At 37.5% G+C, this 16,560-nt stretch overlaps 1 protein-coding gene across 5 annotated transcripts in view; it reads left to right on the top strand.

The window, feature by feature from the left end:
- The window catches only part of COG6 (component of oligomeric golgi complex 6), a 53,224-nt gene extending 48,497 nt beyond the window's left edge, over window positions 1–4,727 (top strand). For all 5 annotated transcript variants that reach the window (XM_081547744.1, XM_081547746.1, XM_081547749.1 and 2 more), the window contains one exon: window positions 3,135–4,727. In XM_081547744.1, coding sequence (XP_081403870.1) covers window positions 3,135–3,282 — 148 coding nt within the window. In that variant the 3' untranslated portion in view covers window positions 3,283–4,727. The remainder of the gene's footprint in view (window positions 1–3,134) is intronic.
- The last annotated feature ends 11,833 nt before the right edge of the window (window positions 4,728–16,560 follow it).

Here is a 16,560-nt window from a genome sequence, read left to right as displayed (position 1 = left end):
AGTCACAGTTCTTGCTCTTTACAGTTTGGATTTGACTCAGATTCACTTGGAGAATCTCCATTTCCGTTGCATTTCTATCCTGTTGACTTTAACAGCTATCTGTTAGGTCAGGAGGACCACTTCTGTTCCCTTCCCTTTTTCCTTCCCGCTCTGAGAAAGAGTTTTTTGTTCACAGGCTTTTGTATCTGTCATCTTGTTCAGTGCAGCCACGTTCATTTTTTGATCTCTCTCTTGTCGTGGTGGCTTCTTAAACTGGGGAGTGGAATGAGGAAGCCCTATACCATCAAATACAAACATTTAAAATGAATTACAAACTCTTACTTGGTCTTATTGGCTTGGTTTTATTTAATTATTTGCATTAGCAGTATTGCTTATTAATTAGCAGTGTTGCTTTATTCTGGTTTTCTGTGTTGCAGATTTATAATTTTCAGCTGTCTTGTGAGTTGTGGCTTATAAGTGGAAATGTGCCCTGAGTTACAACTAAGCTTTAGTAATGTTAAAAATTTTTACCTCATGGATTTGAAATTAAAATTTTAAATTATTTCAGAATTTTCAATAATTTATTCTACATTTACCAGTTATTAACTCTGGATTTTTTAAAATGTGTTTAATACTCATTTTTGTACCTTATTCTGATTTTAAACTTATTGTAAGAAGGAATAGCCTTGTTTGTATGTTTCATATGTAGCTTAAGTATATACTGTGTTCAGACCGAGTACAGATTTTAGAGTATGAGGTGTGAGTAATGTTTTATAAACCTCAAAATATCTTACTGCTTTTAGTAGGGGAGGAAGAGGGATGGATATGGGAATTTGGAGTTGATTGATGCAAGCTGTTTCATTTAGAATGGATAAACAAGGTCCTACTGTATAGCACAGGGAACTATCTACAATCCTCTGGGATAAACCATGATGGAAAAGAATATTAAAAAAAGAATGTATGTATGTGTAAAACTGAGTCACTCTGCTGTACAGCAGAGATTTGTACAACATTGTAAATCAACTGTACTCCAATAAAATATTAAAACAAGTCAAATAAAAAATCTTACTGATTTTAGTAGAGAACTAGAAGTGCTATATCTAAAATTCATTATTTGTTGCAAATGAGTATCAAATATTATAGTTAACAGATTTTTTAAATGCTAATTATAGTATTTTTCAGCTATGTCACTTATGGAAAATGACTGTTGTGTCATTTTGATGCATCTATTGTTAAGCTCAGTTAATTATAGGAGCGATCACTAATCAGCAGATTAAAAAAATCTCCAAGCCTCATCTGGTAAAGTAGATTACCAAATCAGTTTCTACTATCCTTCCTTCCAACAAAAAGGTAGTACAGCCAATAGCACTACTCCACTCTGCTCAGAAAAGTTACTCAGCATATCTGCCTTCTACCCAGTCTCATTTTGGAAGCTTTAGGGAAATGTCGGGTTGTTCCAACAAACCATGGTTGCTCAAATCGAAAGTTTGAGACCCCATCAGAACAGTGTGCTGATGACCCAGGACTGTAAGTGGGCTGCCTTCCTCATTCCATTCAACCAGTTTTATTCTTCTTTAGACCACTGATCCCCATATTTCCACAGATAATCTTACAGAGGTATAATTTTGGTCATGGATGTTCTAAGAACTGGTTATTTCTAGCCCTGAAGGATAGGGAAGGCTTCATGGATGAGGGAGTACATTTTTCCTGAGAATTAAGAGCATTGAAAGGTAGATGAGAGACATTGCAGGCTAATGGAGGTATGTGAGGGAGCGAAGGACCTGAGGTCAGGAAGAGCAGGGCAGATAGGCCAGTCAGGTTGAGCTGGACTGCAGAATTAGAGTAGTGATGTGGAAGGCGTTACAAAAGATTTGAATGAGAGGGTGAGGAGTTCTGACTTCTCTGAAATTGGAAGAAGACATTGAGTCTCTTTGAAGGGTCCTGGGTAAGGGAGAGACATGATAAAAGTTATGCTTTAGAAAGATTAATCTAACAGTGCTTAAGCTACACTAAATGTGGAGGAGACTGGCTGGAGAAACATCCATGGGAATTTTGCTTTCTCCGCCCGGCAGGAGTTCGTTAACGGTCTGAACTGAAGTGATGGCACATAGATAGGACTGACAGAGATAGGAAACAGAAGTAGGTCTGAGAGTAAAGCTTTAAAGACACGCTTTTAATTTAGTTAGTGTGAAAATCAGAAGTGTTTTCATCAGTGCTTGTGTGCTCAGTCGTGTCCGACTCTCTTTTTACCCCATGGACTGTAGCCCACCGGGCTCCTCTGTCCATGGAATTCTCCAGGCAAGAATACTGGAGTGGGTAGCCGTTCCCTGCTCCAGGGGACCTGCCCATCCCAGGGATCGAACCTGTGTCTCCCACATCTCTGGCATTGGCAGGTGCTTTATTTACCACTGAGCCACCTGGGAAGCCTGTTTTCATCAGTAGGTATAGTGATACAGGAGTAGAAATAGTTGGAGTTGATGAACTAAACGTCATGAAAACTATTAAACGATTAATGCAGATTTAAAGAACCCAATGCTGTTTTTTTCTAAAGACATTTACTTCAGTTTATTTAAAACTCTTTCACTTCTTCTATGTGCTTATATAGGAATGTGTATCTGTGAAAATGCTGTGGTTTGTTGCAGACAAGTGTCACCTTTGTGGGAGAGATGAAGAATCGAGGAGATGTGATTATTAGTATAGGAGCTGTAGGTGAAAGGACTGTATATTGTAAGTTATTCTGAGATTTGAAGGATTGATACAGTCGAATGGTTATAATCCTCTACGGTTAATGTGTTGTCAGTTGCGTTTGCAAAATCAGTGCATTGATAGTGGGTTGCAGTTTCTATTTCTTGTTTAGTAATTCATAATATATTAGGCAGTGTTCCATCCTAAAGATCACGGTTCTACAGAGTGAACAAAACACAGCCTGTGCCCTTCTGCAACCTGCATACTAATGGAGAAGATTTCATAAAGAAATAATAAATATAAAAAAACCTTTTATCCCCAAACCAAGATAACTTGTGAAGTGGTACAATGATTTTTAATAATATGTGATAATTATGAAATACATTGGTTCAAGTATGGAGCTTTCTTAGAATGCTTAGTCTTTTGTTTTCAGATTACGTGTTAACACACATCTGTTTGTTTGTCAATAGAGAGCAGATCATAAAACAGTCTACAGAATTAGTCTGCAGAGCCTATGGGGAAGTGTATGCAGCTGTGATGAATCCGGTCAATGAGTACAAAGATCCTGGGAGCATTCTACACCGATCGCCACAGCAAGTGCAGACACTTCTCTCCTGACCATCGTCTTTGAGTGTGGTATCAGAATACTGCATTCCTAAAACCCTGAAGGTTTTCTTGGTTTTTAGTCTGTTCATCTTTACTTTGAAATCTGATGGTTACAATTTTCTTTGTATCATAAGAATCTGAATCCCAGTAATTGCTTTTGCCATAGTAATGTGCAAGTAAGTAACATGTTGACCTGGGTTATCAGCAGTTGCTCTGTATCTGCTCTCCACACAGAAGGACTCTGTTCTTTGCTAACCCTGTCTCTAGCTCTGCCATTTTCCCTCAATTCTGGAATGCACATGTGTGGAAAAAGAGTAGAATGAGAGGTTTCAGGGATTTTTTTTTTTTTTCTAAACAAGATTAGTTCTAAATTTAACTGTACATTAAAAATTATCTAAACTTAAGAATTCATTTGAAAATATGACCTAATATTAATAAACATCTCTTTACCTAAAGATTCATTTGCTTCCTTATTAGATATTGTGAGTAGGTATTCTTAAACGGAGGAGCAGAAATATACATTCAGCAAAAACAGAGAGCACTCGTTTAAAGGTGGCTTCCACTCTGTGTCTGCCCTGGACTGAATTCAAGGTGACGTTCAGCACTTCAGCTGGGCTGTGGGTGTGAGGTGTGTAGACATCCTGTGCTGCACGTCAGTCTAGTGTTTAAAGGAAGGTGTTTGCTGTACCATGTGGACTCTAAATTCAACCGTCTGCTCATTTTGTCTGGTGTTTAAACCAACGAAAAAGTGATGTATTCTATCACTGGAGGGAAAATGCCAAAGGAGCAACTTCTAATTGATGGTATGTCTACCCACATGATGGCCCCTTGCAAAGAATTGTTTGGGCTCTGACTTTGAAACTTGACCAAAAATGAGATTCAAAATCAGTTTTGTTTTTTTGTTTTGTTTTGTTTTTAACAAATCTAAATGTATTTGATGTGACTTGACTTTGTTGGTAAGATGTTGAGGACAGTTCTTATTAGCAAAATCTTAATTTCTGGTAGATCTATAAAAAGAAGTGTGTCCCCAAATTACAAATGAGAAAATGAGGTATAAGGAAAACCTTGGTTAGGTTAAAATATTTTGAAAAGTAGTAAGATAATATTTATTTGGCAAATACAGAATATATAACAAATTAGTATTGTCAGAATGGGGCCTGTTCTGAAATTTATAATTGTATTAATATGATTTTTTTGGAGCAAGAGTAATTGGTTACATATCTCTTTTGGTATTTAATCTGTATTTTAATCTTTTTCCTTCAATAAATGTGATATATTAAAGAAAATAAAGTATGATATAAGGCAAGAGCTTAAATTTTATGTAATTTGTATCTATTGTGAGAAAAGATTGTTTGCTTACCATTAGTGAATTCCTTTGTTTTCTAGGGGAAATAAAAATATATTTATCTTTTTACCTAATTTTTTCAAATAAAATACTAAACCGTTTTTAGAACAGCGATCATTGCAGTATTTTTATACATCTCATCAGTGTGTTTTTAGAAAATATGCTGATGGGAAGGAAAGTACAATACAGGGCCAAATTGATGTAACCAATGGAAGATGGATGAGCCCGATGTGGTGTCAGTGTGATCTTGAGAATTTAGTTAAAATAAAAGACTGCAAGTGTTAGTTCATTAGCTTAACACTGTATTTGCTATTTACTTCATAATTTACATTTTGAACTGTTTTGAGGTGGCCTAAGTATAATTTTAGGTGATGCAGGTCAGCCTTCCCTTTAGAGAGAGAAGTTATTTGCCTGACCAAAGCCATCTCTGATGGAAGGTTTCCATTTCTTTTTCTGTGCTTGTAGTTGGACCAGTGAATGTTACCTGAGAAAAATCACGCCCAGTAGACTGACTGACTTTTTAAATTCATGAGCATTTCTGCTGCCATTGTAGCCTAAGTTACCCCTGTGTGGCTGACTTCAGCATCCACACACCACTGCAACACAGCCGGTTGTGATGAGATCCCCATAGCGTTGTGTGTTGTCAGATTCAATGGATTCTTCTCACTCCTTCCTTTATTAAACTTTCAATAGCATTCCACACATTTCTGTCTGAAATACTGTACTTTCCAGGCTTTCACAGCCCAACTTTCTGCTAGTTTTCCATTTGCTTCACTCACCAAACCTTCCCTGATTCTCTTGTGTCTTTGTGACCTTTAAGAGTTGGCATACTCTAGGGCTTGATCCTTAATTTTTTCCCCCCTCAGGAGATTTTTTTTTTATTATCCCAGCATAGCTCAACTTTCTCTGACTACTACTAGTTCACATCCTTAGATCCATCCATTCAGTGGAATACTCTACAGTAGTGAAAAATGAAACAATTTCCAGATACATAATGTTGAACAGAACAATCACAGAATAGTATGAGTCCATTTATAGAATTTTTAAATAAAAGATAAGGCAAATTTGCACATTATTCATGGATATGTATGTGGTAAAGCTCTAAGGAAATATGGGAAAGGATTAATGCAGACTTCAAGATTACCTCACAGGATCTTTAGAAATTACTAATGTTCTGTTCTTACGCTTGATTGTTGGTATATGTGTGTTCATTTTTTTATTTTCTAAAATTAAATATGAATTCTTGTCTATATATTTCACAATTTTTAAAAAAAAGGTTAAAAGAAATTGTTTAGCACAGGGCCTGGGGTAAAATTAGAATTCAGTAGAATTTATATCTTCCCAAATAGAGACTATCCAGAAAGAGGAAAAAATTTCCAAAAGGAGGTTTTTATGGTTATGTTTATAATCATAAAAATGATAAAGTTATAATTTGCTAAAAAGTATAAAAAGAAAATTCTGGAGTTGAAAAGTATAATAACTGAAATTAAAATTTCACTATAGGAGTCCATCAGATTTGAGCAGATAGAAAAAGGTGTCAGCAAACTTGAAGATAGGTCAAGAAGATAGGTCAACTGAAATTGTTTAGTCTGAGGAACAGAAAGGAAAGAATAAAATGAAAGAAAATGCACAGAAACTCAGAGATTTTGAACATTGTCAACAATATTCAGACAACGAGAATCTCAGAAAAAAAGGTGGGAGGAGGCTGAAAGAATATTTGAAGAAATATTGGCAGGAAACTTTACAAATTTGACGAAAACTTTAATATACACACTCAAGAAATTCACCAGATTCTGTGTAGGATAAATTCAAAGAAATACACATGAAAGCACATCATGCAATAAAATTATTAAAAAAAAGCCTACGACTAAGAGGGAATCTAATGCATGAATGCATCTATAGATGTGTTTGAGTACATATGTAAAAAAGGATGTTTCAAAAATTATTTCTTAACACAGTGTGTTGAAACTATTTCTGAGACTGGCTGACTTGTGTAATGCATGCAGACAGGTGTTTAAAGACATATGTAAGAAGTTTCTAAGAGTGCTCCCTGCTCATTATGTTAAGAATAATAATGTTATTTCAGTTATTGGGTGTGCTGACCATTCAGCATCATGTGTAGAGAGGTGTTTATATATGTAAAAATATAAAATAAAATGCAAGTCTGAAAAGTTGGTTCTTTGAAAAGACAAAAAAATCGACTACCCTTTAGCTGGAGCAAGGAGAAAAAAAGGCACAGGTTACTAAAACTAGGTACAGAAAAGGGACATTACTGCTTTACAGAAATAAAAATGATAAACTACAAATAAATATGTCAACAGATAATATAGATGAAGTGGAAAAACATCTAGAAAAACTGATTCAAGAAGAACAAGAAAATCCGAATAGACCTTTAGCAAAGGGACTTAGCAATCACAACACTTCTAGTTTTAAAAAAGTCTAGGGCCAGATGTCTTCACTGGTGAATTGTATCAAATGTTTGAAGGAGTAACAGTAATTGTTAATCAAATTCTTCCCAAAAAATAGAAGAGGAGGGAGCACACCCTAACATATTCTATGAGGCCAGCATTTGTTTTTAGTATAAGCAAAGCCAGAAAAGGCACCACAGGAAAACTACAGACCAATATCCTTTGTGAATACTGACACAAAATCCTTAACAAAATACTAGCAAATGGAATCTAGCAACACATTAAACAATTATATACTACGATTAAGGGGATTAGTTCCAGGTGCAAGGTCATTGTAACATGGAAGTCAATGTACTATGCAGTATTAACAGTATAAGTAAAGGAAAAAAATGCATGATCAGTTCAATAGATGTAGGAGAATCCAACAAACAGCCATTCATGCTAAAAGAAACAAAAAACAAAAACAAAACCAGGAATAGAAGAGAATTTCTTCAACTGAACAGACATTTATGAAAAACAAGCTAACATTATTTAATGCTGAAAAATTGAAGGCTACCCTCACTAAAATTATGAACAAGGTAAGGATGTATGTACTCTTGCCACTTCTTTTCCACAGTATACCAGAAATTCTAGCAGGGCAATCAGGCAAGAAAAAATTAAAAGGCACACCAACTACAAAGGAAGAAGCAACACTATGTCTATTTGCAGATTGGTTATGGTCATATATAGGGCTTCCCTGGCAGTTCAGCTGGTGAAGAATCTGCCTGCAGCACAGGAGACTCCAGTTTGATTCCTGATTCAGGAAGATCCCCTGGAGAAGGGATAGTCTACCCACTCCAGTATTCTTGGGCTTCCCTGGTGGCTCAGATGGTAAAGAATCTGCCTGCAATGTGGGAGAACTGGGTTCGATCCCTGGGTTGGGAAGATCCCCTGGAAGAGAGCATGGCAACCGACTCCAGTACTCTTACCTGGAGAATCCCGATGGACAGAGGTGCCTGATGGGCTACAGTCCATGGGGTTGCAAAGAGTCGGACAGGACTGAGTGACTAAGCACCACATGGCACACGGTTATCTATGAGTTTCCCAGGTGGCGCTAGTGATAAAGAGCTCACCTGACGGTGCAGAAGACGTAAGAGACACGGGTTCAATCTCGGTCGGGAAGATTTTCCTGGAGGAGGGAATGGTAACCCACTTCAGTATTCTTACCGGGAGAATCCCATGGACAGAGAAGCTTGGCAGGCTGTGTTCCATAGGGTTGCAAAGAGACACAACTGAAGTGACTTAGCACAGCACATGGTTATATATATATATGTATATATATATAATACTAAAGAATAAAAAAGCTATTAGAATTAATAGTGTAGCAATATTGCAGTATACAAGATCAGTATGCAAAAGTCTGTTGTGTTTCTAAACATTAGCAATGAGCAATCTGAAAATTAAAACAATTCCATTTATAGTAGCACCACAGACAATAAAATTCTTAGGAGTAGATTTAACCAAGGAACTGAAATACTTCTCCATGGAAAACCACAAAACCCTGTCGAAAGACGTTAAAGATGCCCTAAATAAATGGAAAGACATTTCATATTCATGGATTGGAAAGCAATATTGTCAAGATGGCAATATTCCCAAAATTGATCTACAGATTCAGTGCAACTTCTATCAAGTTCCACCTACCTTTTTGTGTTCCAGAAATAGACAAGCTAATCCTAAAATTCATATGGGCATACAGCAGACTTTGAATAGCCAAAACAATCTTGAAGTGAAGTGAAAGTCACTAAGTTGTGTCTGATTCTTTGTGACCCCAGGGACTATACAGTCCATGGAATTCTCCAGTCCAGAACACTGGAGTGGATAGCCTTTCCCTTCTCCAGAGGATTTTCCCAACCCAGGAATCGAACCGGGGTCTCCTGCACTGCAGGTGGATTCTTTACCAGCTGAGCTACCTTGAATCTTCCCAATTTCAAATCTTATTACAATCCCACAGTAAGCAAGATAGGGTGATATTGATTGACATAAGGACAGACATATAGTTCAATGGAACAGAATTTAGAGTTCAGAAATAGACCCATACATCCATCATCAGTTGATTTTTTGTTTAATAAGGCTGCCAAGACTATTCAATGAGGAAAAAAGAGTCTTTTTAACAAATGGCACTGGAACCACTGGAAAACCACACAGAAAAGATTGAAACTGGACTATATCTCATATCTGAAAATCAACTCAAAGATCTAAATGTAAACGCTAAAAACTAAAACTCTGAGAAGGAAAAAGTGAAAGTGTTAGTCACTTAGTCATGTCTGACTCTTTGTGACTTCATGGGCTGTAGCCTGCCAGGCTCCTCTGTCCATGGAATTCTCCAGGCAAGAATACTGGAGTGAGTTGCTATTTTCTTCAGGGAATCTTCTTGACCCAGGGTTTGAACCCAGGTCTCCTACATTGCAGTCAGATTCTTTACCCAGGGTTTGAACCCAGGTCTCCTACATTGCAGTCAGATTCTTTACAGTCTGAGCCATTTGTAAGTATAAATCTTTGTGGCCTTGTATTAAGCAACAAGTTTTCATCTTTCATGCAATATAATGGATTTTTAAGTATAAGTAAAAGTGCAGTCACATAATACTGTTGAATACTTGCAGGAGGTCAATTTATTTTTCCTAATTATTAATAGTTAATAATATGTTAGCAATTGTAAATAGATAGTCTTTACATATGATTACTTTTGGACTATAGTTGTATTTAAGCACAACTGTCTTGAAAATACGTATTTATTCCTCCTCAGAATATGCTTTTGGAGACAGATGACATAAAACAATCATAAATTGGCTATGAAATGAATATAGTAATCATACTAATAACAGCATGCTAGCCTATCAAATTCAACTCACATTAATGCCAGTGAATGTTAAAAATAAAAACTTTCCCCTAGCACTGATAATTTAATAAGTAAAAATGAATGGTACTAAGTTTATGAAAGTTGAATTGGGGAAGATTTTTGATGGAGCCAGAAATACCCATATGAAATATTTACTTGCTCTGAGGGGATATATCATTTTTTGACAAAATATTCTGTCACTGTGTGTTTTAAACAGGGAAGGTCCAAGCCAGTCTGGGGTTTTTGAGGTTTATTACTTTGCCACCACAAAATTAATTTACTTGAGTATGCTCTTCATTTCCATTAATGTCAAGATCTGAAACTCCCCTGGAGGAAGCATTAGTTTTTTGCCCACTAACCACAAAATGACAAGAGGCAAGAGTGATTTTTCTCATGTAAAGCCATCATCAGAAGTTGGGTCTCATGTGTTGAGCCCAGCCTTTCTAGGGGTGTCATCTGTTATGAGCCTAGTTTGCAGGATTCAGACAAGAGCTGGCCACTGTTGCTAGCCAGGCCTCAGATGCAATATAAAATGGTAATGGAGATGAAACTGAGGTAGCAAAGTGCACTCGCCTTAGAAGCCAAGTCTTAAAAAGGAGACCAAAGATTTGATTCATATTCCACAAACTTGCATATGTATTTAATGGGAGATCAGGAAACTTCCTTGCTTAAAAACCATGTTAGTTCCTTTTTGCAAACAAGGATGTAACTAAAGCAAGCATTCAAAAACCAAAAGGCTGTCGTTAAAAACAAAGGTAAACAACAGAACACCAAGTTTAAGCTCCCTGCATCATACAGCATAGTCCTTCGGGCTGTCTGTTTTACATTTGGTAATATATATGTCTCAATGCTCCTCTCTCAATTCATCCCAGCCTTAGAGGGGTGGGATGGGGTGGGAGGTGGGAGGGAGGTTCAAGAGGGAAGGGACATATGTATTCCTGTGGCTGATTCATGTTGATGTATGGCAGAGACCAACAGTATATAAAGCAATTACCCTCCACTTAAAAATTTTTAAAAAAGGTAAACAACAAAAAGAAAACCATCAAGGTACCCTGCCTTTATTCTGAATCTTACACAGGAGAAAACCACTTATCCACTGAGTATTAACAGGTTAAAAGTGAATCATGCAATAATAAACCATAATGGCATTTGCAGAAACCAAAAATGTGCAAATTCACTCTTACGATTTATCAAAAGACTCTCTTTGCAAGTGGTAAATCGTTAACTGTGGTGTTGCTGTTGGTAACCGCAAATCTTAGGGGATGGTTCAGAATTAGTATTGCTTCCTACATTCTGTGTGTCATCTGGTGGGGTGAGGCCAGTGCCGTTCTGTCATATATATCAAATTTCCATATATGAGGACACATTGCTGGATCTTTCCTTGCATTCTTTTCATGGGTTCATTTATTTCTTCACCTAACTGATTTTTGAATTAAGTTTTATAATGTTTGTTAGTCATTCAGTCGTGTCCAACTCTTTGCGACTCCATGGACTGTAGCCCACCAGGCTCCTCCATGGGATTCTCCAGGCAAGAGTACCGGAGTGGGTTGCCATTCCCTTCTCCTGGGGGTCTTCCCGAGCCAGGGATCAAACCCAGGTCTCCTGCACTGCAGGCAGTTTCCTCACCCTCTGAGCCACCAGGGAAAAGTCTTGACATCTGGTAGGGTGTTCAGTTTTATTTTCTTCACCTAAAGTGCTTTGGGCATCCTTGGCTTTTTGCTATTTCACTTAGGTTTTAGAATCAACTTTGTATTTTTCAAACAGCAGTTGAGAATATGGTTGTGATTACTTTGAATCTATGTATCAATTTGGATAGAATTAATATCTTTATGATATTAAATAATCCAAGTTATGAACATGTTGAATTTTCCTTATCTAGTTAGGGTAGTTTTAGTGTCCCCTAGAAAAATTTTTTCATTTTCTCCATATAAATCTAAGAAAATTTTGTTGCACTTTTTTCTGAAGATGCTTACAATTCTTATTTATGGTATACATGCTATTTTTAAGTTGCATTTTTAAATTATTGGTTGCTGTATATAGAAATGGAATTGATTTTTGTCTGTTGTTTATATGAGATCCAAGCATTAACTCATTTATGATGATTTTGCTTTGGATTTTCTGTATAAACATTTGTATTATTTGAGACTAGATAACAGTTTTGTTTGTTTCTTTGCTATCTGTGCGCCCTTTACCTCTTTTCCATGTTCATGTGCTGACTTGGACCTCAACACAGGGTAACTAATGGCAATGATAATGGACCCTTAATGCTGATTGTAAAGGTAATGCTCACAGTATCTCACCACTGACAAGAGAGGAAGTTCTTTTTATCTTCCATGCTCTTAGTTACTAATTATGAATGTGTTGAATTTTATTAAATGACTTTCACAGTCTATTGAGGTAAGCATGTGGCTTTTTTCTTTTACTTGTGGTAAATGACATTTATATTTTTTTCTGATGATAAACCACTCTTGCATTCCTGGGATAATCCTAAATGAATCATTTTATTTTCTCTCTTTTGTATAAAACACTGGATTTTTATTTATTTTTGTATGTTGACTTAGTGACCTTACTAAATTTACCTGTAGATTCTTTTGTAAACTTTTATGTATATATTCTATCACATAGTCTGTAATTAATGGGAGTTTTGATTCATCTTATCTTTTCTGGCTCTCTGGTACTGTATAATGTTTAACCAATACTGTGTTATAGTGTTGAATAGAAGTGGTGAGAGTGGTCACTCTTCTCTTTTTCTAAAATGTGGGGAATGAGGGAAAGCTTTCACTAGGTAGATATTTTGTAGATGAACTTTATCAAATGAGTAAGTTCCCTTCTGTCCTAAATACTTTAAGTCATGAATGAGTATTGAATATTATCAACATTTTTTTCTCTATTTATTTAGATAACCATGTGGTTATTTGCTCAGTGTGGAGAATTTCAAATGTCAAATGTTGCCTTCCTGGAATAAACTGCAGTGATCATAATGTACAATCTCTTTTTCTATATCTCTTGACTTGATTTGTTCATATTCTATTTAGAATTTTTGCATCTATGTTCATGAGAGAGATTGCTCTGTTATTTTCCTTTTTTTCCGTGTCCTTGTCAGGTTTTTGTCACAAAGTTATACTGACCTCATAAAACTGAGTGGGACATATTCTCCCTTTTTCTCTAATCTGGAATAGTTTGTGTAAGATTGTTATTACTTCTTCCTTAATGTTTAGAATTCCAAGTGAAGCCAACTTATCTGGTGATGTCTTTGTGGGAAGGTTTTAAATGACAGAATCAGTTTAAAAATAAATATAGGACTATTCATATGGTCCATTTATTCTTGTATTAGTTATGATGAGTTCTTTTTTTCAAGGTATATGTCCATTTCATCTAAATTTGTTGTTAGGTTATCCTCTGATCTTTTTTAATGTCTGTGAACCTGGTATTAGTAATTTGTACTTTCTTTCCTTTTTTTTTTGATCTGGTTAAGAGTTATGGTCTTGCTAGTCTTGTCAAAGAGATCTGGTTTTGATGTGGTTGATTATTTTCTATTTTGTTGATTTTTTTTCTCTATCTGTGTCATTTCCTTCTTCCTACTTTCTTGGTATTTTGTTTGCTCTTCTTTTCCTACCTTCTTGCAGTGGAAATTTATATCACCAAATTTCAAACTTTCTTTTGTAATATATTTATTAATAAATATGTTCACCTATATTTCCTTCTAACACAGACCTAGCTGTATCCATAACTTTTTTGTCATATTTTTATAATCTTTCACTTCAAAGTATTCTCTGATTTCCAGTGTGATTTTTTTTTTTGACTCATGGAGTAATTAGAAATGTATTTCCAAATATATGAAGATTTCCTAGTTATCTTTTTATTATGGATTTAGAGCTTAATTCGACTGGAGCCATAAAATATGTATAGTGTATCAGTCCTTTTATATTTGTTCATACTTGCTTTAGGGTCCAGCGACCTATGTAAGTGAATGATATCCTCCTTATACTGGAAAATGATGTGTTCTGTAGTTACTGGGTACAATGTTCCACACATTACGAGGATAAATATTGTTAATATTGTTCAGATCATATGTAGTCCTGATATTTGATCTGCATGTTGTACCAACTACTGAGAGGTACTTTCTGAAAACTGCTAACTGTGATTGTGGATTGGCTTCTGTTTCTTTTCAGTTTTGTCAGTTTATGCCTTATATGCTTTGAACTTATTTCTCGATATTTAAGTTTTATTCATTATATTTTTTGAACCATTGGTTACTTAGAAATATGTTATTTGGATTTTTTTCTGTCAAAGTTTTTAGCAAAGGGACAAGGCAGTAAAATCTATCTCTTAAAATGAACAGTTGAGGGACCTCCCTGGTTGTTCAGCGGTTCAGACCTCGCCTTCCGGGGCTGGGGTGCAGGTTGATCTCTGGTTGGGGGGCTGAGATCCCACACACCTCACGGCTAGAGAACCAAGACACAGAACAGAAGCAATAATGTTCCAAGCCCAATAAAGACTTTAAAAATGGTCCACATCAAAAAAATATCTTTAAAAAAGAATAATTGATAATGAAGTCAATTTTTTTCTGCCATGCCCTGCTTTAGAATCCTGCTGGCTGTGTCCCGCTTCAAAGTTACTAACTGTGGTCTCACCAGTTAAGCTGTTTATAAACTATTGGCAGCACCAGTCACTTTGATCCCTTGATAAATTAAGCTAAATCTTCACATTCGTATTGCTCAGTTCTTTCCTTCTCTCTCAAACCCTGGGTTGGGTGACTTGGATTTTGTTGGCTCTTACTGGTTTTCAAATACTATCCTATGACTGTAATCTCTGAGATCCTGATATATACTAGAGAGAATCTGATTTAACCAAAATGACCTCATCCCAAAGTGATTTAGCGTACATAATCACAGTCACAAGTATAAGCTAGTATGTCACATTGTTTTCCAGCTCCCAGATTTTTTGAGAATAAAAACATGAACCCGTTATATCACTGAACTTTGCAGTATTCATTGTAGATGGTTTCTTGAACAAAACAGGGAGGCAGTTTTCTTGCTTGGTGGCCAACCTGCCAGCTATAGAATCATCTGTAATCTGAAGCATAAATTTAGTGTAAAATTCAGTTTGGTTTATATCCAGCGGCTTCTGAGAATTTTCCATAGAATTTTGGTGGTCGGCAAAGAGGACTTGCTGGAATAGAAATATCACAGCTTCTGTGCTGTGTGCAGATAGTTACTGAGTGTGATGAAGGAGCCACTCTCTAACTGAGCCCGTATTCTGAGCAATTAGGCCAGGTGCCAAAACCATGAAGTCGCAAATGCCAAGTTGCCTGTAGGGAGGAGATTTAGCAACCAAGCCCTGGCTCACCTACCAGCAGGGGGCGCTCCAGGCCCCCGATCACCGTGCCAGCCTGGCAGAGCCGCATCAGCTGCCAGCCCGGCCGCTGCTGGCTTCTCCGCGCTCTCCCCAGTGCTGCCTCTGTCCCTGTCTTCTTGCCCATCGGCCCTCCATCTGGCTGCCACTCGAGTGGTGGGCGCACGGTTGGGGGCACCTTAGTAATTGAGTCGTGACACCAGCTGACACATTGCATTCACCTTTCCTGTGCCTCCTCCCCTCTCCTGTGCCTCCTCCCCTCTCCACTCTCCCCGCTGCTCACGCCCCTTCTCCAGCTTGGCAGCTCGAAGGGAAAGGATTGCCAATTCCTGTTTCATAACATTTCAAGGGCTCCATTCTGAGGCTCTGGAGTATCCTGGCACTCAAAGAAACTGAGCGCGGGGGTGGGAGAGAGAGCCACATGGGGGATTATGGGCATCCAGGCACCCCTGCCTGCACCCAGCAAAGCCTGGGGAAGCCGTGAACAAGAGTTGCCTTTGTAACTCCAAAATTTTATCAAGATGAGCTGAAATCTGGTTCTGTCACTTTCTCATTCTGCCGTGTCCCACAACCCCCTATCCAACACCCCCATACACACAAAAAAACCCAAAACAGAGTAGTGCAATTTCTTAACAATTTGACTTTTATCCAGAACTGAGGCTCTTTATTTGTTCGAGCTAGGCATTTGGTCCAAGATTCTCTAATTCTTTCTGTGGGAACTTGAATCAGCACCCCCTTCCCCAAGCCCCCACAGAAGAAGCAGATGGGGATCTTGGCGAGGTCCGGAAGTCCGTCTCGACTTGGACAGGTTGAGAGTTCTGTTTGCCAGGCTGACTTGCTTGTAATTAAAAAGCTTATCCTCCTTCTTTTTTGCACTTCTGAACTTATCTGAGGCATCAAGAGAGTATTTAATCATGCAAAGAGACAAATCTGTCCGTCTAAGTGAAAATCTGCATTTAAACTCAAGGGCTTACCAGCAGCGGTGAGTCACGCAGGCTGCTGAGAGCGAGGGGGCGCCTTCAGTGCTCTCTGCAGTTAGGGCTGGGGTGTGCAGCCCTCCCTGTTTCCCTTCCTGTCTGTTTGCATCTCCATTCCTTCAACTAAAGCTATGCATGTGTGCTCAGTTGGTAAGTCATGTCAGATTATTTCCAACCCCATAGACTGTAGCCCACCAGGTTCCTCTGTCCATGGGATTTCCCAGCAAGAATACTGGAGTGGGTTGCCATTTCCTTCTCCAGGGAATCTTCCCAACCCAGGGATCGAAACTGTGTCTCCTGCATTGGCAGGTGGATTCTTTACCATTGGAA

Source organism: Giraffa tippelskirchi, chromosome 12 (assembly GCF_054371585.1).
Source record: "Giraffa tippelskirchi isolate mGirTip1 chromosome 12, T2T-mGirTip1v1.2.pri, whole genome shotgun sequence".
Classification (NCBI taxonomy): domain Eukaryota; kingdom Metazoa; phylum Chordata; class Mammalia; order Artiodactyla; family Giraffidae; genus Giraffa; species Giraffa tippelskirchi.
Note: the sequence above shows the minus strand (reverse complement) of the source record. Positions and strands in the feature narration are given on the sequence as shown.